The sequence below is a fragment of the Camponotus vicinus genome, unplaced genomic scaffold (genome assembly GCF_025532165.1).
Source record: "Camponotus vicinus isolate PSW18456_S1 unplaced genomic scaffold, iyCamVici1.0 SCAF_1, whole genome shotgun sequence".
In the NCBI taxonomy this organism is placed as follows: Eukaryota; Metazoa; Arthropoda; class Insecta; order Hymenoptera; family Formicidae; genus Camponotus; species Camponotus vicinus.
Window position 1 is genome coordinate 19,231,837 of NW_028141945.1, and position 22,475 is coordinate 19,254,311.

Here is a 22,475-nt window from a genome sequence, read left to right on the forward strand (position 1 = left end):
TTTTGCCTAGATCCTTCTTAAGCAAAAGTTGATAACTAATTGAATAAATATCTCCGTATTTTCTAATGTTTTGTTAAGCCTCATTTCGATCGACAATCCATCACTCTAAATAAATAATATTTCCTTGATTCTCTAATTATAAGGTCATAAGATAGTGATAATGGAAATTGTAAATGCTAAACTATGCAAATTACATTTATTTAACGTAATTTTGAAAAGAATAATTTAATATAAATTTGAAGGTAAAATAAATTGATTTATTATAAGTCAACTTAAGTAAATTTATTATACATTTAATTAAACAAACTTGCTTATCATATATTTTAATTTTAAGCTATTATTGCAATATTTAATATACAAAACTTATGAAAAAGACTTTAAATCAAATTTTTACTAGAGAAATATTGACAAATGTTCGAAAAATTTATCATTAAAACGCGTCGAATTAATATGTTACGATACAACTTTCCAAGAAAAAAATATGTTATAAAACATAATAATATAACGATAAAAAAATGAATAATCACATGTCATGATATGTGAGTATCGTTGATGGTTTTATAATTTTTACGACTATTTGTATCAATTAAATCTTTTTTTCTAAATCATAGGTCATACTTATTATCATGATTTTGAAACGTTATAAAAATTATTTACTTTACTTTATTTTATTTTATTTAAATTTACTTTTATGCCTGAAAGTTTTACGCTTCATGGACGGTAGTTAAATAACAAGTTATTTTTCGCAATTTTACAAACAAATTTTAAATTTTAATTCAAGGTGAGAATTGTTGTGAGACTCTTCGGCTCGTCATAAATGCATAAAATTTAATTGCATCGCGTCTCCGGAAGACTCGTAAAATAAATTTTACATGACAATCATAATTTCGCATCTAATTTAAGTGTATGCGAATGAGGGAAATATTAATAATAAAACAAGTATAGCAATAAATCGCGCGAGAAAAGAGTCTATTGAAGAAATGAACTTAAGTTCAACTTTTGGATTTTTATTTACTTTTAAGAGTTTAAATATTATTTATGTTAAGAAACCGAGACACGAACTTACGCGAGAATGCAACAAATTCTGAATTCATTAAAAAAAAATTCTACCGGCGTACGTTCGAAGAATATTCCTGTCGCGGCTGTTCGGAGAGATAATTAATAGTATGTCGGCGAGAAGAATAGCGATAGAATGACGGGTTAGCGATACGCGATTAAAGAGCTCATTCTTTCTGCGCGTAATAATGAATTAACAACTCGTAAACACGCATCGCCGATCGTCGCAATAATGCGATGATCATCGAGGTGGTTAGGGCACAATTTCTCGAACGAATAACATTAACGGCAGATGCTAATCGCGCGCGCGGAAGCCGCCGTTGCGAATTACAGCCGAGAACACTATAATTGTTGACGCATAGAAAATGAGGCACATCAACAAAGCCACGGAATGCAAAAATTTCCGTTCCGTTCAATTCGCTTATTTCCGTTTACACCTCAAGCCGAGGTTATTTCATTGACTAAATATAATCTTTCCACTTTTTAGAAACATTTCGAAATTTGGAGGTGAAAATAAAATAAAGAAGAAATATAAAATTTTAATTTAATGAACAAAAATATAAATAAAATGAGAAATTTGTAATTTTTTAAAAATACCAATTAGCAATATTGATATAAAATGTAATATTCAAAGGAAGAATAAAATTCTTCATTATATTTATCGTATTTTTAAAAGTCCAAATATAATAAAATAAAGAATATATATTTTAATATTTGCAAAATATGAAATAAAATAATCAAGCCGTATTTTTTTTTGCGCAATAAGTATTGTAATTATCGATAATTAGAACGTAAAACGTAATACCATATCTTTCGTATTGTAACTCGCCAGTTTTGTTCAGAAATGACCGGTGATAACCTTATTTAAAAAGTTCTAAAATATAAGATACATAAAGGAAACTAGAAAACACATCTGACTTCTCTATGAAAATTTTAAGAATATAATAATTATTTACGTATTGTAATGTGACTAATTTATATATTGAAAATCTGTTATTTATTATTCAATTTATTATCAAGATTTCATTTTATAAAAGACAAAGAACAAAATTATACTAACAATAAATTATATTAAACAATTTTCGAATATACAGTCTGGACATTTTCACTTTCTTTTCGTGAGTCGCAATCTATCGAGGGCGATTTAAAGCGATGTAAAATTAAACGCGTATAGAGCAGATACAGCTATACTTTTCTGTCGATAAAATAGGGAATTCGTTGCAATATAATGTAATAAATAATCAAAATTATGGCAAAAGAATGTTGAAATTTCATTCTATTGATTTAGAAAAAGTGTAATTTATTTATAATATAAATAAAAATACGGAATATTTTATAATATTGCCATATCCTCTCATAATGAATAATATGTATGTAAATATAGAGAATTTATATTAAAATTATAATAAAAAAAATTATAAATTGAAAAAATTAAAATTACTTGAGAGAGAGAATATTATATTTTGCGTCCAATATACACATTAATAGAAATATCTAGAAATTTCATTTAATGTGTCATGACAATTACTTTGATACACAATTGCAAGAATTAAGAATTCTAGTAAGATTATAGTAAATTGCATTACAGTGACATTATCGTATGTTAGGATTTCCCCGCAGAAATTAATTAAACGGAGAATTGCCTCGTGATCCCTTTCTCGGGACACGATGACACGCGATATAATACGTTATTTATTTTTTTTTTTAGTTTCATAATTGCATAACGATATGCAGCGAAGCGATTGTGTAGATACGACGTTAAATAACTTTTGCAAGATATTTCTGTAACAAAAATACGCCTTTTGTTTTGATATAGTTACGTATATAATAAAAAAATCGATTTCCGTGGGAGTGATAAATAATACTTTTCTGCAGGAAAATCGAATAAAACATATATTAAAGTTCTGTCAGCTATTAGCTATAGATAAGTAAAATTCATATCTGTGAGTTCGTATTAATTTAAATATGCAAATATATTTTATTTTATATATTTTATTTTATTTTATATTTTAATACATATAAAAAGGTAATATTTAAAGGTTTTAATAGATTTTTTAAGTTCATAGATTAGATTAAAACTTAGTCATATGTGAAAGCGTAATACAAGATAATTTCAGAATTTAGATTTATGAATAATAACAGTTTTTCATAATACATTATTTTGCAGAACGTGACTTACATAAAATAAAAATTGAAGATAATAAAAAATAAAATAATTTATATAAAGAATTGTTAAATTTAAATTATAAAAAATTTTTTAATATATATTTTATTTTTTAATATTATATATATTATTTATTTTCCCCCTTTTGATAATTATGTCTTCTTCTCTTTTTATGTTTAAAAATAGATAGATCTAAAATACATATAAAATTAAGCAAAATTGTACTTACGCTGATATCGTTCCAAATTAAATCCTTGCTCTCCTTCCTTAGGTACCGATGGTGCACGACGCTGTATTCGGTCATTTTCCACGTACCCTTCAGGAAACACCGTGGAGACATTCATCCCGCCAGGTTTCTGGAATTTAAGGATTTAATACAGATCATTAATAACACGTAATTCCCCTGAGTCAGCAGTTCTTGAGTAGTTTCCTCATCTTTTTCTAATTTTTCAAATAACAAACATTATTCGATTCTCAGGATAAGCATTCCTCATTTTAACAAAAATTGAAACAGACATTCTGGAATGTAAAAACTTGTAAATATTAGTTATTACTATCTTTTAATATCTTGTATGGCATTATACCAATTGTCCAATCCTGCGATTCATGATATTCAAATTGCTGTTCATATTGCGATGCGAAACGTTGCACGGATATGAACAATACATTATTGATGCAAACAAAAGTATAAAAATGATATAGATAATTAACAAGATGATTTGTTTTTAGACTTATCACGTATAATTGAAATTTTGAACAGTTTTTTATAGGTTTAACAAGGCGATAAAAATGACGATCTGGACTATTTCGTTAAGTCTTTCACTATGCAACTGCATTCTTTATCGAGGTCTCGATCGCGTATTAGGATAGTTGCTAATTCCTCGTCAAATTCGACATATTAGCGCCTCTGTCAACCTTGAATCATGAATCATGCCAAGTTCGATGAGAAGATCGAAGGATTTTTTATAATAAAGAGAGAGAAAAATAAATTATAATTAAGAGAAAAATAATTTTTTTTGATCTCTCATATTAATTTAATGTCTGTTATCTTTTATTTTTAAAGAGATGTATTGCAATAAAATAAAATATTGACTTATTTTACCCTCTCTCTTTTCCGCAATTAATAAATTAATAAAATCATTAAAACAATTTACGGAATTAATTAATGTAAAAGTTAATTACAAATTAATGTAAAGTATTGTATTTAATTAATAATAAAAATTGGAGAAATTTTTTGTGGAGTCTTTGCAAAATATCTTATCCTTATTCCATTTTATTGTCCTACAAAATAACTATTATCCATATTCGACTGTTTTTAGAGTTCATTAGTTACTTGGTGAAAATCTAATTAACGTGTGTCTTCTAGTTCGAAAATTCTCATGTCCATCATGAAATATACGAAAAATAGAGGACCAAATATTTGCATATATGTGTAAATCTTAAAAATTGTACAAATTGCAGTAAAAATTTGCTGCATAAGCAGCTGTCAGGAGACTTTCTTCGTCTTATTTTATAGTGACTTCATGCGGTTAAAGATAATCGAGCGTATATATTCGCGACAAATTCTGGCTCATGATTCAAGTACAATGATAAGAGCCTTCTGTATTGCTCTTATCTTTGCATCATAATTATCTCGGTAACGTCACAGCTTGCGAAAGCGGTGTTCGAACAAAAGAGCGTAACTTATCTTTCGTTTGCGAAAGTAATGAAAATCGCGCCCGACTGCGCAACAATAAAAACTGATAAAAACAATATTTTATATGTCGAGATACGAGATAAGTTATATTTATAATTACACACGCAGCGGTAAACATGTGTAATTATATTTATATGTGTAATTGCAAATATTTTATATCTCTCTTTATTATCGAAATTATAATTGACGATACCGAGCGGTGAGAATTCTGTTTTATTTAGTTTTCCAAACACGTTTATGTAAAAAAATATTTAAATATCATATTCTTTAAAATGAAAAAAAAATTTATTTTATGAATAAATTTTATTTATTTGAAAAATTAAATTCCTAAGATTTTATTCGTAATTATTTGTAAGACTCTAAAGTTACTTGTAAAATTAAAGGCTAAAATTTAAAAAGAAAAACTGCTTTTTTTTAGAAAATTTAGAATTGTTATTAAAAAAAAGGCATAAATTTCTATAAATAATTTTTATATTTATACTCATAATATACGCTTGAAAATTACTTTATAGATTTTTTTATTTGTCACACGCGACAATATCAAAGAGTCGATCGTCAATTTCAAGAATCGCATTTACAAATCATGATCACCAACTCCTGAAGAATTAATGAGAAAGAGAAGGAACTCACCCCCGGACGACGATTCAAACCAAGCTTCTTGGTGGCTGTGTTGAAGACGAGAAACTCGCGCCACAGTTTCAAGTAGGAGTTCCTCTCGCCAGGACGTGGCATCCTCGTGGCGGCCAGGCTCTGCAGTTTGCAAGCCACGACCTGCCACTCTCGGCCATCAACCCGCCACCGAGACTTCCTGGATCACCCTCGCATCCTGCAAGCGACAGGACTGACCTCGCGAAACGACGACCAGTGGACGGTCACTGGGAAGGTCCGCCACGATTTACCCCCATCGTTCCAACGAGGGTGATGGTGGTGGTAGCGATGCATATGACGACCTTGGCAGCAACCTCGTCGAGTTGCGTGACGTGATGCTTCTGCTCGCAATGTTCCGGTTGTATCGGTCTACTTACGTCGTCCTCGATACTGTTGTTGTTGTCGCACAATCAATCCAATGAAATCAAGCCGAGCAAATAGCTGATAAAATCGAGAACCGAGGAAATCATCTTCGAGTGTTTGAAGCGAAGAAGTGACTATGTTCTTAAGTTAATGATGAGTGATGGATTCCTAGTTCGAATAAAGCTTTCTACGAAATTATTACAATCTTTTATAATTAAATAAATTATATAATTTCGTTTTTTTTTCTTCTTACAATCTTTTCAATTCTATGTTTCTTTCTCTACTTCTCTTCTATCCTCTCTTCTCTTGCTCCCTTTTTCTCTCTTTTTTTCTTTTTTTTCCCTTTATTTTGCCCTTTTTTCTTTTTTACGATATTATAAATCCAGATTTGATAATCCTAAATATATTTGTTCCTCGCTCCTCTTTTTATCTCCTTTAACTTTCATATAATTCACCACTTCACATAAGACCTTTGGCCTTTGACATAAATCTCCGACCGTATTAAACACAGTGGGCACTGCCAAGGCCGTTGATAAGATTCCGTTAGTGAGATTTTACGCCGGGAATCTCTGACCGAGGACTTCCGGTCAACGTCTACAACGACCAATTTTATTCTCGCAGCTTACTTACAATTAGATCTCGCCTGCGATATTACTTGCAATTGGGTCGGAAATTTTATGAGATTCTCGCGTTGTTAATAATACGGAAGCAACTTCCTCAAACAAAGCTAAAGATATTTACCTTGAATTTTATACACAAAATACTAGAATACTTTCTTGATATCATATATCACTATATCTTGATAATTTAATTATTATAGAAATATCTTAATTGATCTGCTTTAATCACTAATTATTTTTGTAACATAATTTAATTTAGCGCGTCATAAAATTGTAATTTAACTCAATTTAATTTGATCTAATTTCACATATAGGATTACATCATCTTTTTCCGAAACTATCAATTTAATCTGCTTCATAATATCTTTTAAGTGGCAAAAATAATTAATTGAATAATTACAATTTACAATATTACAAAGTACTGATGTCAAAATATTTAATTACTTATTATCGTAATGTAATTTAATTGAGTGCCATTAAATTAATTTCATTCAATTTAATCTAATTTCACGCACATCTTCTTCCCAAATTACCGATTTTATCCACTTCGTAGTATTTTGTAAATGATGGAAATTAATTAACTAAATAATTTTTTATCAAGCTACGTTAAAATTTTATTATTCCGTGGAATTCATGATTAAAAAGCCAACCGGATGATTTGCTGTTAAGTTATTTGTTATTTCAAATTCCTCGATCCTCCCCCATCTCGACACAATCCCTCCGAGCGTTCTATTTCGCAGTAGTTAACTGATATTACGACGATGGTGAGCTCGCGTGCAGATAAAACCGCGACAATTAGCATACGTGAGGTCAGCTGATAGACACGATGAACAAGGGGGAAACGTCATATCTGCAGTTTCTTGCACTCGCCCACCCGTAACGATCGACTTGCGACGTGTAACGATATTATTCGCATAATCGCATATGTATCAATTTATTAAAAATGAAATGTATCAGTCTCATCTCCAGAAGGAATTTTAAGTATTCGCCAAAATTGATTTATTATATCGATTTTCAGAAACAACTTTGGAGATAGTTTCTATCTTTCGCAAAAGAATTTAAATCGAAGCGTAATTATATAAGAAAATATATTTAAAACATATAGAAAAAAAACAAAAAGAATCATAAGGAAGATAAATATAAAAGTTGTTAAAATTAAATTATAATATTAAAAAATTATTATAAAAATATTAACAAAAAAATTTAACAAAAATATTGATTTTTTTAATTAATAATGCAAATTAAATTCTTGCAAATTCTGAAACTATAATATTATTTAGAATTTTCGATATCATAAAGTATCTACGTGAAAATGTTTTAGTTACATATGTTTGTGGAATTATTTATGTATATTTTAGAGTCTTTTAACAGTTATTAGATGTTTTTCCAAACATTTTAATAAAATTTAAATCCATCTATATTGCTTCAAATATTATTTTAAAAAATATGTAAAATTATTGGAAAAACAAATCTTTCCCTGTATCGCTCTAATTGGAAAAATTATTTTTAAAATTAATTACGACTTCTTATGATGTTGCAATTTAGAAAGAATAATTGCATATCGATCTATCGATTATGCGAGTCTATTAATTGAGATAAAACGAAAATTGATATATGCTTGAATGTCTGGTTTTCTTCTGGCCGTCTCCTCTCGAAATTTGACATGAAGCAGTGCCTGAAACTGTTTCTCGTATTAATTTGCATCTGCATCAAATGAATTTACGCATCTAAATTAGGAACACGATTTAATGAAATCATTGAATTTCAAAATAAAAAAGTTTCTAAATACAAATACGGAAAAAATAAGTGTTATACAAAATATATAATCTATAAATTTCAAGTTCACTAAATGTTTAATGGAAAAACAATATATATGTCATAAATTTATTTATAAATAAAAAAACAGCCATGAATATAAGAATATCGAAACTTTTTTAGGTCATGTATAACACTTTGTCTTTCTATTTAAATATAAAATTTATCTATTCAATCTATTAATCTATTAATCTATTTAAATGTAAAATTTAATTATTACAATAAAATATTATTATAATATAAATATTCCATAATTTTAAACACTTTATAGATGGCAAATTGCAATATGATCAGATCTCCATTAACGAAAAAATGTCAATCGTGGACATTTACGATATTACGATATTACGATATTACGATATTACGATATTACGTTATTACGATCAGGGCAACTTCTTTTATCGAGCCGACCGAATCTAGAGACCGAAATAATGCGACGAGGTCAAATAAAAAAGGAAAAAAAAACTGTTCATTTATGTTATGGGCACTAATAATTGTCAATAGTGCGTAAAAACGATCCACGTTATGATAACATAATCGCGATTTTTTAATCGTCTTGTCCTCTATTCTTATTAATTATATTTTATTAATATTCAATATTGTAAATCTGTTTTCTTAAATCATATTTACAAAAATTAAAATTATTTATTTATGTTTATATTCATATTAATTCTTTTGTTATATTATTTATTTCGTTACATTATTATTTATTCTATTATTTAAATATTTATATAGTTTTAATATTATTTTTCATGTGTTAAAACTTAATACTTTTTTTCTTTTTAAATGTTTCATTATAACGGATATTAAATAGATAATTTTAACTGCTAAATAGACTATATGAAAAATACCAATATATATGAAAACGTTGATACGCGTCTCGTGCATATTTTTAAACAAAAGGACAAAGCGGTGAAGTAGTTGAAGTAGCAAGTTGCGGTCACGTGAAAAGAGCAGTAATAACTTGGTGATGACAATCCTATTGTGCCGCTACGTGAAATAAATATGCTCAGACTCGGAGAACGCGAAATGATTCATCGGCTTTCGGCAGGATAGATCAGAATTGTCTCTATGTCATTGAACTCGTGTATTATCCTAATATAATTGTTAAAAAAGAATTTTTAAAAAGAATTGTTAAAAAGAATTTGAGTATATTATATTTATTTTATTTTAATTATTATATTATAACAAATGTGTGTTTATTTTTAGACAATTAGTGAACTTCATGATAAATGAATCTTTCATGGTTGATTAGAAACCTTTTTATGATTAATTAATTTAAGGAAATTATTATATAAATTTTTCTTTAAATTTTAATAAATTTTTATGATATTTTTATATTTAATTCTTTCTCTTCCTTAAAAAATTCCTTAAAAAGTTATCTATTCTAAATTATCTATTTTTATGTTTCTCTTATAATTATTTTCTTTATGAATATATATTGTTTATTATATTATATTCTTTTGTCTTTAATAAAATTTTCCAATATTTTCTTACTGTTCTTCTTATTTATTAATTTTATCTTATTAATCGTTCCTGTCGATGAAATGCATATAATTTTGCACAATAAATATGCACACCTGTACCTCTAAATCGCGATTCAATATCCGGATAACAACGCGGCCAAAAGCTCAGTTATTTTTCCAATGAAAATAATTATCCAACAGTAAGACTCTCCTCTGCGCCGTAATATTTGCACTTGCAGTTCTAAGCATATTGCTACTCGTTGTTACACAATTACGATAGCATGTGGCATAATTATAGTTCTACTCTAAACAAAACGCGACTAGAAGAACACTTTGTCCGAAGCCATCATTACTCCATTCGTTTTATAGTTAATTGGCTTATTACTAGTAACCTTATGTGTAAAATATATATTAAAATGATAATAGATAAAATATGATAAAATACATATTCCATTGCTATAATATTGTATAATATTATTATGTGTGCGCAGAAAAAATGTATATAATTTTTTGTTTTTTTTTATTAAGGATTTTTAATTTTTATTATTCACAGTTATATTTATTATTCATAGTTAGTGAGATAGATATTTCAAAATTGCAAAAATAATTTTACAAATTTTTATTAGAAGTGTCGTAAATATTTTATAAATTTACTGTGCAATAATATAGAATTATTATGTGCGTTTAATATCCAATAATTTTATAGTATTCACATTTTACCTGCATGCGTTCAGATATGCACGAATGCGAGGCTCATCATCGTTGGATACGGAGATGATTATGCGTGATGAATCGCGTTTCGAGTTACACGAATTGATCGAACGACTACTTAACATTTTCTCGCGTCATTCGCTTCCATCTTTGCATTTTTCGAATGTCGTCTATTACCATGTTTGTACGCCAATTGCCATGATGATACTCGACTTACGTGCACGATTGGTTTAACAAGTTGAAAAGAAGATTATGCAAGATGGCAGGGCCAATATTTCACGTTTAAAGATATTAACGCGCAATTACCACCGAATCTCCATATTTATGTTTTACGCAAATTATATGGCAGATTAAATTTAGGAAAGACTCTAAACTCAAATACATTGAGAGTTAAAGATAAAAAGAATGTTTGTGTGATAAACAAAATAAAAGCTAAATAAGAAAATAAAATTAAAACAAGAGAAATAAATAAATAAGTACAAAGCAGATCAATTTTAAATAAAAATAAAAAAATGAATAAGAATCATTAAAATAAAAATAAAAATATGTATAAACAAATTATTTTGTTACTTTCATAAACTAAAATTATCTTACACAAATTTAAAAATATTTAATTTAAATCGAGATAAAAAAAGATATTTAAATAAATGGAAAGAAGAATTATAAATCGTGAAGCGTTTAATCGTAAAGGTGAAGGCTAAAATGAATTCATCGTCTTTAGAGTAGTCGCTGTTGCGGTTAGACGATTCCCCCTTCGTTATGCATCGCGTGCTCTGCAAAGAAGTACCGTTGAAACCGTACTTTCCTTTTCCTACCAGGAAGTAGCTATTTCCGATTAAATGTTTCGGAAAAACTGCAATCGAAAGAAATTCGAAGAGAAAAGTTGTTCGCTAGAAAAACTGCATCGCCATGTTTCTCTCGTATCTGATTATTAGAAGTTATTTTTATAGATTATTAAAACAAATTTTGTCGATTTATATATCTATGTAAAAATATATTTTTGTAGAAATAATATTGTAAAATTTTAAATAAAATGATCCTCAGACGATCCTTATTCAGGCGATAAACGAGTCGCAAACGAGTTTCTTATTTCCTTTCTAGCTTTCTAAAACAATCGCATTTCACAAAGAATTGGAGAGAAAGATTACAACAGACCAAAAGTAGTACGTTGGAAGCAAATTTAAGCAAAAATATATCCTTTTTTTAAGCAGTTTTTAAAAAACTTAAGTATTTTTATGATAATTTGGAAAAGTCTAAATACGTTTTAGATAGTTTAAAACATACACATTTTTTTGAAATTTTAATCTTGCGATAATTTTATTTATTAGATTAAAATTAAAATTGAAATCCTTACCTGCGATCTTTTTAATGTTGTATATTCTGAAAATTACTTACAATTTTCTCAATCTAATTACAAAAAAAAATTTTAAATTTAAATAGGTTTTTCAACTTTTTGATTATTTAGGAGAAAAAGAAGAAAAAATAATTAACTTTTTTTTATTCGATTTATAAAAAATTTGAATGTTTTTTCCTGTAATAAATTTTTTTTTAATTCTTATAATTCTACAGAAGTTTTAGTTGTTACCCTTTGAACGCCAAATTTTTAGATTTAAACTTTCTATAAGACCTCATAATCACACGTGTATTTATTCAAAATTAAAACGTTAATGTCAAAGATGTATTTATCATTAATCTCAATGGCATATTTTAAAATTTAAGCCATTCTCGTATAAGGTTTGACGTTTATTAAAATATCGCGTATATTCCACGCATGGATTCATCCACGTTGTTTACGCGCCTGCATTCGCTACTTTTAACCGCGATATCCCTTCTACTTTGATGTCAGCCAGCCAGCTGGTAGAGTACCAGAACAGATATCTACCTACGTGAGGCCCGACCGGCCCGAGAGCTTCATTTGCGACAGTTGTCATTCGGTCGCTCTCAAGGAATCATCTCGGCTTTATCGTGAACCGACTCCACTCGAAAGATTTTTAGAAAAACCCTTCAAAAGTATTCGAAAGAATCTCAAACGATTCTCGAATAACATTCGAAGAAAATTTATTTAATAACTTTTAACGAACTGGCAAGCATCTGTCAAGGGACTATCAAACGATTCTGAAGAAACTTTTAGGAGCTCGTCAGCAGCTGTTGACAGAAAATTAGAAGAAAGGATTTAGTGTAAACATCAGTTACGAAATTTCGGGGTGAGTTCTATTTGCATCATTATTATTCTCATTTATTTAAAAAAAATATATATTATATTTATTTATTTACCTATTATTTATTTATTTACTTATTATTTATTTATTTACTTATTTAATTATTTATTTATTTATTATTTATTTAGATTTAAATTTAGTAATACATAATAAAAAAACAATAGAATAACCGATTGCCAAAATTGAAAACACAATATTTACTATAATAAAATTATTCAGTGCTTCAAAAATGTATAAAATAGCAAGATCTATCGGAAAAGCTTAATGGACATGTGGGGAGGGTTTTCAATCAAAGAAACATGTGTAGACTGTTATCTTTGTTAAAAGGTTGAAATGCAATCGCGCTGCATTAGACGCAGAACCGAGCTTTTATGATTCGAATCAGACTAGCAATTTAACGTGAGGTGCATACGAGATGCGTATACAAATCGCGATCATTTTTAGTAGATACGTGACATTCGTGCAAACATTTTAACTATTTTTGTCTTTATCGCGCACTGTTTTTGCGGAAGCTACGCAATGATTTATCATTGCTCCCGTTTATTATTTCCATCGATATATGTACGATATGAATAAATACGCGTTACAGTGTTCGATGACATTTAAAACATAATTAATAAGGTTCAATTTTTTTTAAAGGAAAATATATAGAGATTGTTATTATTAAATTATTTTATTCTTTGTAAAATCTTATTTTATGTTATCTTATTTTATTAAATAAATAATTAAATAAGATATTCAGTCTCAGTCATATAACAATTATTAATATATAAATTGTATCTTAGAAATAAATGGGTAATTGGATTAAATTAGGAATTAAATTGAAATAATAAATTAGATTAAAAGATACAATCATAAAAAAAATAATAATAAAAAAGAAAAAGATAAAAATAAAATAAAATTTGTATAGTAAAATTATATAACACACAATAATTAAATGAAATATTTAATTTAGATTTTTTTAAATTTAACTAAGACTAATATTTAAGAGTAAGACTAATATTTAAGAGAGATTTAAAATTTAAATGTGATTCGAAAATATTTTATAATTTAATAAAATTGAATTTAAAAATTAAATTATATATTTATGGGACAAAAAATTTGAAATTAAAATCAAACTAAGTCAAATTAAATCTTTGATGATTAACGATGCATTGAAAAAGCTATTGGTTTATAAAGTGGAACGAATGGATTGCCAGTCCGACATAGTCGAGCGATCCTTTAAAGGGATCGAGAAGAAGTCGTACGGTGTCCATCTGAGAAAAATAAAATAAGTGGAGGGAAAAATTCTAAGAGACCATATAGGGATAACGATCTCTCTAACGGTCGGCGATAAATCGCCGAGAATCTAACCGGCGATTTATGCTTCCGAATCGACCGATCTTCGCTTTCACGGAATGATCGACGACAATCGTAGAGAAGCGAAGTGGGATTCTCAGGTGAGATCCAAAGAGAGGGGGTTTTATTGCCGCCAGGTGGAACACCGATATCGATAATCGCGTCGCGAAAGACGACCTTATTTTCTTCGTTGCTAAATGCAAGTGACAATAGAAAAAAAAAAATGAAAAAGAACAAAAGAAACGAAAACGCGTTTTAATAAAAATTCAAAGTTTCGTGCCAATTTACAGTTCATTCGTGTTATACCATTTTTAATTGTTGAGAAAATAATTATCGCTTTATACAGGAATAAATTTTGAATATTTTATCATGAATTTTGAATATTTTGTCGATTAAAATTCCATATGGACACAACAGAAAGTTGAAATTTTTAATTAAATAATTATAATCATATTATGATTAAACATAAATATTACTCGAATTAAAAAAATCATCATTAGATATTTATAAAATATTAAAATTATATGTATATATCAACATATAATTTTAATATTTTATAAATATTTGATGATGATATATACATATACATAATAAATAAATAAATAATAAGTAAAATATATAATAAGAAAAATATATGAATAATAATATAACGCAAAACGATATTACGTAAATTAAATAAATAAGAGCACGTTTGCGCTTTTGAAATTAGAATATATTACGAGATTTTCAGAGAAATTTATCAAGTGGTCCTCTTCTCGATTCACGTGTTCTCATAAAGCATTTCGTAATAGGTATCTAACGCATAGAGATTTGCCAAAGCAAATAATAAATAATTGTTTAAAACATTAGCGGACACGTTCTTTTTAACAGCAATCGTGAAATCTTATTTGTAATCTTATTAACACTCGCATTTGTAAAATTAATGCCGGAATCATGCTAAAAGCAATCAAATAAATGGAAGCAAAGGTAAATAAACGATGGAAATAAAGATTGGAGGCCGTACTTTCGCAGAATTTCCCGACGGTGTCGTACGTCGCCCGCTATATTAATGTGCGAACATTACCTCTTTTACGATCCCGCGAAATTGCCGACCAAGCGGAATTCATTAATTTAGCGAATTACGCCGCATGAGCGAAATGCATAAATAGTCACAGAAAGTTCCACAAAACTTTAAAGAATTTCAAAAACAAGTACAAAACTTTTGGTTGAAGAAAATTAAGTTGAAAATTGATGTCGGAGCATCTGTTTTTAAAATGCCGAATTCTGAAACATCCTATATATGAAAAAATTTTATTATAAAAATATAATTTGCTAGAAACATTGTGCATAAATTATATTAATAGTAATAAACTCTTGTGATTATAGAATTAACATTAATATTTTATGACATATGACATTCCTATAAAATGAAAAAAATATTTAAATTAATAAATTTTATTTCTATCCACAAATTTTGTACAAAATATTTCTTAAATAAAATTAATGTTGTAATAAATCCCACAAAAATGTTGTCCGACCTTAAAATTCCAAGTCCCTAATTTAATTTAAGCTTCATTGCTGTTTACAATCCAAACATTCGCGAACATACTGAGGGGCTGAGAAAACATAATATCGATCATGCGAATCGCATAAATGCACCAACAAATAAATCCGGTTCCTTTAATATCTACGTGATTTCGTAACGGTGCAATTTAGCAAATCGGTCTCATAAGCGTCAAATAGTTTTATGACACATATACGGACGGATGCGAAGGAGGAACAATCTTGGTCTGTGACATCATCTGTAGGATCCGATCATCTCGTCTTACGACTTTAGTAACGACGATCACGTAATTATGTAATCCACCTGCCAGATGATATTTTTTGGAAAAAGGAATTGATTGTTCCCGACGCAATTTTGCTGCTTTTAGATGTTAAAAGAGGAAATATATATTAGATAGATATTAAAAACAGAAAGCATGAGAACGAATAGGAGAAATTAACATCTGAAAATTATGTGTAAAACAAAATAAGGTTTCCCTTCAGAATAAATTTAATTAATATATGATTCAAATATACGTTTGTGATTTTATTTTATATGTAATATTAAAGAAAACGCGTCGCATTTTCGCTGCTCAATGGAATGTTTATTGGTAAAAAAGATATTTCATTAGCAGCATGCAATTTTATTTTTATTTCGCAAAAGTAAAAATAAATTTATTGCTTGTTGATAATGAAATATTTCTTTCTATGTGTTTCCATCGCAAAAAAGCTTAATCTGTCTTAATTAAAGCGCGTAGGTGATCATCAACGAGCTTTAGAGCGATTAAGTAATTCGAGACGAGGATGTGACGATCTGCATACGTAATGCAGGTTGTCGAAGCTCTTTCGTCGCGGCTGTGCTCGTAAAACGTGTCCTCGATCTAGATCCGCTAGTCGTTGATCGACAAAACCGCTAAATATCGCTAAGGAAGTGTTACACAAGACGTTACAAGAAGAAAAGGCCATCAAATTTTATACGAGCGTATAAAAGAAGAACAAAAACACATCCTACACAGAATATCTTTCCTTCGCGTAAAGAAGATAGTAAATTAAATATCTTTTTCATCTATGAAAAAAAAATTATCTCAACTTTTATCTTTTGGAAAAGTCTGCAAATGGCAATTATATATTTTAATAAAAATTATTTTTTTATGATATAAAAATAGAATATATTGTATCAATTTTTTAATTTTGAAATATTTACTATATTTTCTCTATTGTATTAAAATCTTTGATTGTTTTGTTGTTGGAGACAATTTTATATATATTTTTACATATTGTAATATTTCTTTTATTATCTCTTTCTCTCTCTCTCTCTCATTCCATTTTCTTTTCTCTATATTTTATTTTTGATTTATTTTCTACTTAAATATCTTGAATTTTTCTCGCAGATGGTGAATATAAAAAGCGCTCTGGGCGCTGACGAGCTTACCGACAAGAAAGCCGGACTTCCACGTGGTCTGTTGGCAGAATTTCTTGGCACCCTGTTGCTCAACTTCTTCGGTTGCGGTGCCGTGGTAACTGAAAATGTTGTCGCTATCGGTCTGGCTTTCGGTTTGGTAGTAGCGAGTGCAATTCAGGGGATGGGTCACGTTTCCGGTGGTCACGTTAATCCGGCAGTCACTTGCGGTCTTGTCATCATCGGCAAGGTAAAGTGATACACACAACTGATGATATATACACACGTTGTGTGTATTATAATTTAATTTTTTTAATTTTAATTTATATTTACATTTTATGTAAATAAATTCTTATCATTATCAATATAATAACTGATTTTTATACATGACTTATAATTCATTAAAATATGTTTATAACTCGTTAAAAATAAATTATATAATTTAATATAATAAAGAACTATCGAAATTTTTCCTCAGCTTTCTAATGTTCTTTATTGCTATTATTTATTTCTAATTTGTTTAAAAGTTCGTTTGAGCATTATTCTATTTAGAACCTTTGGAATATTTTATGTCGCTCTAATCCAATGTATATAAATCATATGTAAACCGAGAATCGTTATATTTTACTCCACAAATGAAATTTATACTCATCCGAGAAATTCGATATCACGCAATGAAAATTGATCATCTACAAAGAAGTGGAACTGTAAATAAAAAAAAATCGACGATCATTCTCTGATCTTGAATTAATTAAACAAATGACGCATTAATATAACAATCACTTTTCAATATCACTTTTCAATGTCAATCTTTGAATTTTGATCGAGTACTTATTACACTAATTCCATCGTTCAATTATCTTGATGTCTGTTCAAGTATTTTTTCTTGCCTAAATAATTCTATTATCCTAATAAGATTCTAATTTTTACTCGGCAGGTGCCGATCATCAGGGGCATTCTGTATGTCATTGCACAATGTGCGGGCGCCATCGCAGGTTCGGCGATTCTGCGAGCCCTTTCAGCGGAGTCGATGGAGCACGCCTTGGGTGTAGTGAAGCTCTCTCACGGGATCACTCCGGTCCAAGGACTCGGCGTGGAGTTCCTCCTCGCGTTGATCCTGGTCCTGGTTATCTGCGGCGCATGCGATGCTGCTAAACCGGACAGCAAAGGCATCGCGCCTCTCCTAATCGGCCTGGTGGTCACCGTCGGCCATATTGTCGGCGTAATTGATAATTTTGTTAAACGCATTTTCTTTCTTTAATTTTTCAATTTAATTTTTATTTCAGTTTTTAAACTCAATCTGCATTATTTAAAATTGTGTTCCACTTCACACACAACGTATACTCTAAAATTATATTCTAAAGTGCAAAATTAAGAAAATAATTTTTCTAAATAATAAAATTTCTAATTAAGAAAATAATATTAAAAAATAAGCATGTATAATAATAGAAGAAATTAATTCTCTTTTTTTCCGTTTATAATTATTTTACATCTTTATAACAATAATTATTTTAATAATAATATTTATAATCATTTTACATCTTTGTAACAATATTTTTGTAATAATCAGATCCCGCGAACGGGCGCCGGAATGAATCCAGCGCGTTCGCTGGGCAGCGCCGTGGTGATGGGTGCCTTCCATGACCATTGGGTGTACTGGGTAGGCCCGATTATGGGCGGCATCGCTGGTGCGTTAATTTACGTGCACGCAATTGGGCCCGCCAAGGAACCAGAAGTTCCCGTTAGGACCTATGCCTCCGTTGCCAATGAAGAGAAGGAGGTATATTATACCACAAGAATGTGAAAAGCCACTTTCAGACATGAATAAAAAGCATTCAGTTGTCAAGATCTTGTAATTAATTCTCAATTTTCAGAAAAAAAATTCATTAGATTTCGAAATTATTAATTTTCGACAAACCTTTTAGTTTATTAATTTTATTTAACTTCCTAAATTTTTCTTAATAAAACTATAACTATTTTATAAGTTTTTTTTATATAAAATATGTATATATAAAAATTCTTGATAACTATTAAAAATTAAGTGGCATGTTATGAACTTTTGATTCTTAATGTCTGAAAAAATGGTTGGAAAGTAGTTTCTAAATAAATATTAACAATGTAAGTCTGGCATCTTCCTCTGCATTAACAAGATTTAAATCGCTTAAAAATTATTGCATGTATTAACTTTATTTATAGATATTTACTATAATTTATAACTTTCGATATTTTTTCTCCTTGTTAATGAAATTCTGGAATCTCAAAAGTTCAAGTATTTATCCAATCCTTTATGAGACAGACTATACTGTTATGTATGCACTATATAACGCATGCATGTTCGTAATGCATGATGATAAAATGCAATATAGATAAATTTTATTTTTTGATTATTTCCAAAGAATAAAAATCTTGAGAAAATCATATTTAAATAATTTTTTTTTCATTAAAACGCAAAATCGCAAAAATAATTATTCAGAAATTTTTTGGAGAAATGATGAAATGCAAGAATCAAATAAGCTCTCTTCAAATTTTCTTACTTATTTTTCCGCTCTCTTTCTTATTCTTTACAAAATCTCATGACTACCAAATCTGGTGCACGATTTTCCTCGGAATAAAATTTCCATTCTAAGTACACAGATCGTCTCTGTCCCGCAGAGGTTCGAGTATATTGACAGCGGACATAACGGACTTTAAGGTACGAAGATGCCCAGACATGCACAAAACAATTTAGTAATTTATTTGTAGAATAGAGAATACTTTCGCATGTGTGAAAAAAAAGGGAAAAGCAAAAGTCAAAACATCCTTGTTTTGCAGCTCCAGAATCTTACCAGGAAACACGTCAATCCCGCTTGATGCTCTAATCAACATTTTATAATAATCTTGTCAGTTCGCCAATTGTGTGTTATCGATAATATAATAAAAATTATTAAACGGCTTTTATTGTGAAAAGTGCGAAGCGCAAATTGCAAAACTGAAGTTAAAAATTGTATTACTTTTTAAATGAATATTATTAGAAAAGTGTCGGTTTTTAATGATCGCTAAGAATGATCTAGAAATGCAATTATCACAATTACAATTAATCTTAAATTAAAAAATAAAACTTTTTAGGATTTTCACACTTTTGTTGGTTTTGTTAACAATTTTGTTGAAATCAAAACATTTGAAAACATATTATAAGGCCAAATATATAATAATTTTGAGGAATTTTCTTATAAAATATTACCAATTCATACAAAAATTTTCATTACATAAATTATACATAAATATATTTAATGAAAGTTTAATTGTATCATATGTTTCTAGATCGTCTCACAAATCATTTGAGATAAGAACGAAAACACAAACGAATATTTGAAGAAAGCCAAAGAGATCTTTCGCTACAAAATATTTTAAATAATGCCGACATCTCATGCCATTTGACGACAGGTGCAGTTGATATTGCAGTTGCACGTATTGTATTTCGATAATCGATCGATGAGCATTCGGCTGATTCCCACCGCGCTTTTATATTAATTGAATTTATAATAATTGAAAAATCACGCAATTTGCTAAAATGAATAGATATTTTCGACATTTGATTTTATGTTTAATTATAACATCTAGAATATATATCTCTTATAATAAATATGTATCTCTTTTCGTCAATATAAACGCAAGTCAAACAAAAATTTTTTTGCAGATATTCTTTTAATTTATTTTAAAGTATTAACCGCTCTCTCATCAGTGAAAATTATCAAGACTTAATTTAATTTCTAATAATTGTTACCCTCATTTAATTATTAATTGAGACTGAGCACGCGATGTTGCAATAATTCATCATTCTCTAATAGTTTAATAATTAATTTCATCATACATATAAAATAATAATAAATAACGTGCGGGGAAAAAAGATTTGCCTCAATGGAATTATTCATTATATTTTTATAAATCGTATGTATTTATTTGGGTATAATTAATTTATGCGCTTGCGTGACTTTTCGATCATTTCGCTTAATGTTAGATTAATACAGATGAATGTTCGTAGTCATTTCGCGCAAGTTTACACGCGAATTTATAATCGATTTTCAAAGTACTTTCTACTCGATTATCGCGGATGTTCTCTGAATCTTTCATACCTACATGCACGAGAATTAATATTTGATTAAAAGCTACTAATTTCGTAAAAACGTCATAAAAATAAGACTAATTGTCAAGCATAATCACGTATATGTGACATTTAATCTACCTACATATATTTAATACACTCGCAACCGTATGCATTTTTTTCTATAAATGAAAGTATAGCATTATATATTATTATATCTATGTAATTAATAGATTATATATTTATGTAATAATAATGATTCAAAATATATGTATCATGTAAATGTAAGAATTATATATATGTAATGTGTACGGAATAAAGTCTAAGTTTTTATACATAAATTCTTTCAATTATATATTCATCCTCTTCATCATAACTAATAAAATATCATAATACTACATAATTATATACAGGGTGTCCCATTTTAATGTCCCACCATCCCAAATAACTTTCTTATTTTTAATTTTAGAAAAAGATGTTTCAGACAAAAGTTGTATGGTTTCAAGGGAGACATAAGGTGGTGTCATTAGTTTGACCTTAAATAGTTGCTTCAAGGTCACGTAAAGGTCACCTTCAATTTTTTAAATGAAACCCCCTACTTTCTATTGCATATTCTTGTAGCTCATCTCGGGAGCTTTCCAAAACACTATAATTAAGTACCTTTTCGTTAAGTACTTTTTGAGTTATGAGGTTTGAAATAATTTCTTAATTTTACATAAACCGTAAAATATCTTGTAAAATATTCATTTTTCGATTATCTTACCTTAATACTTTTATGTACAAAATAATGAGAGGAATCAATTGGTGTAAAGAAAACACATAGTTGTTTTTAAGAAAAAATATGTAATTTGCAATTAACAATTCCATATTTTTTCTTAAAAACAACTATGTGTTTTCTTTACACCAATTGATTCCTCTCATTATTTTGTACGTAAAAGTATTAAGGTAAGATAATCGAAAAATGAATATTTTACAAGATATTTTACGGTTTATGTAAAATTAAGAAATTATTTCAAGCCTCATAACTCAAAAAGTACTTAACGAAAAGGTACTTAATTATAGTGTTTTGGAAAGCTCTCGAGATAAGCTACAAGAATATGCAATAGAAAGTAAGGGGTTTCATTTAAAAAATTGAAGGTGACCTTTACGTGACCTTGAAGCAACTATTCAAGGTCAAACTAATGACACCACCTTATGTCCCCCTTGAAACCATACAACTTTTGTCTGAAACATCTTTTTCTAAAATTAAAAATAAGAAAGTTATTTGAGGTGGGACATTAAAATGAGACACCCTGTATAATGTGTATAATTTTTTTATTTATTTATTACCTAGACATTTATTGGGAAGAGATGTGTAAAAGAGAGAGAAAGAGGATGG

General features: G+C 28.5%; 2 protein-coding genes across 7 annotated transcripts in view; one reads left to right on the forward strand and one right to left on the reverse strand.

Annotated features, from left to right (window-relative positions):
- The window catches only part of LOC145959320 (aquaporin AQPAn.G), a 33,928-nt gene extending 28,152 nt beyond the window's left edge, over positions 1-5,776 (reverse strand). Inside the window, exons 1-2 of one of the 2 annotated variants that reach the window (XM_083078066.1) lie at positions 5,547-5,776; positions 3,450-3,576 (exon numbers count right to left, since the gene is read on the reverse strand). In XM_083078066.1, coding sequence (XP_082934192.1) covers positions 3,450-3,576; positions 5,547-5,648 — 229 coding nt within the window. In that variant the 5' untranslated portion in view covers positions 5,649-5,776. Of the gene's footprint in view, positions 1-3,449; positions 3,577-3,804; positions 3,904-5,546 lie in introns of those variants that run through there. The other variant, XM_083078067.1, reaches the window with a different exon arrangement.
- A 6,644-nt stretch (positions 5,777-12,420) lies between these two features.
- LOC145959321 (aquaporin AQPAn.G) lies at positions 12,421-21,438 on the forward strand. 5 transcript variants are annotated; one of them, XM_083078070.1, is made up of 6 exons: positions 12,421-12,743; positions 17,009-17,266; positions 17,954-18,238; positions 18,587-18,796; positions 19,644-19,708; positions 19,828-21,438. In XM_083078070.1, the coding sequence occupies exons 2-5, from the start codon at positions 17,009-17,011 to the stop codon at positions 19,683-19,685; spliced, it is 795 nt and encodes a 264-aa protein (XP_082934196.1). In that variant the 5' UTR covers positions 12,421-12,743; the 3' UTR covers positions 19,686-19,708; positions 19,828-21,438. The 5 variants fall into 5 exon arrangements, with proteins under 5 accessions (XP_082934196.1, XP_082934195.1, XP_082934197.1 ...); XM_083078069.1 differs by having other exon boundaries at positions 19,651-19,708; XM_083078071.1 differs by having other exon boundaries at positions 12,422-12,743; positions 19,669-19,708.
- Positions 21,439-22,475: the final 1,037 nt, after the last annotated feature.

What these genes read in the sequence shown, in the direction of transcription:
- LOC145959321 (XM_083078069.1), top strand. Translation starts at nt 17,009, where the DNA reads ATGGTGAATATAAAAAGCGCTCTGGGCGCTGACGAGCTTACCGACAAG. An exon ending in GTCTTGTCATCATCGGCAAG is followed by an intron (nt 17,267 to 17,953) that starts GTAAAGTGATAC and finishes TTTACTCGGCAG; the next exon opens with GTGCCGATCATCAGGGGCAT. An exon ending in TTGCCAATGAAGAGAAGGAG is followed by an intron (nt 18,797 to 19,650) that starts GTATATTATACC and finishes CTAAGTACACAG; the next exon opens with ATCGTCTCTGTCCCGCAGAG.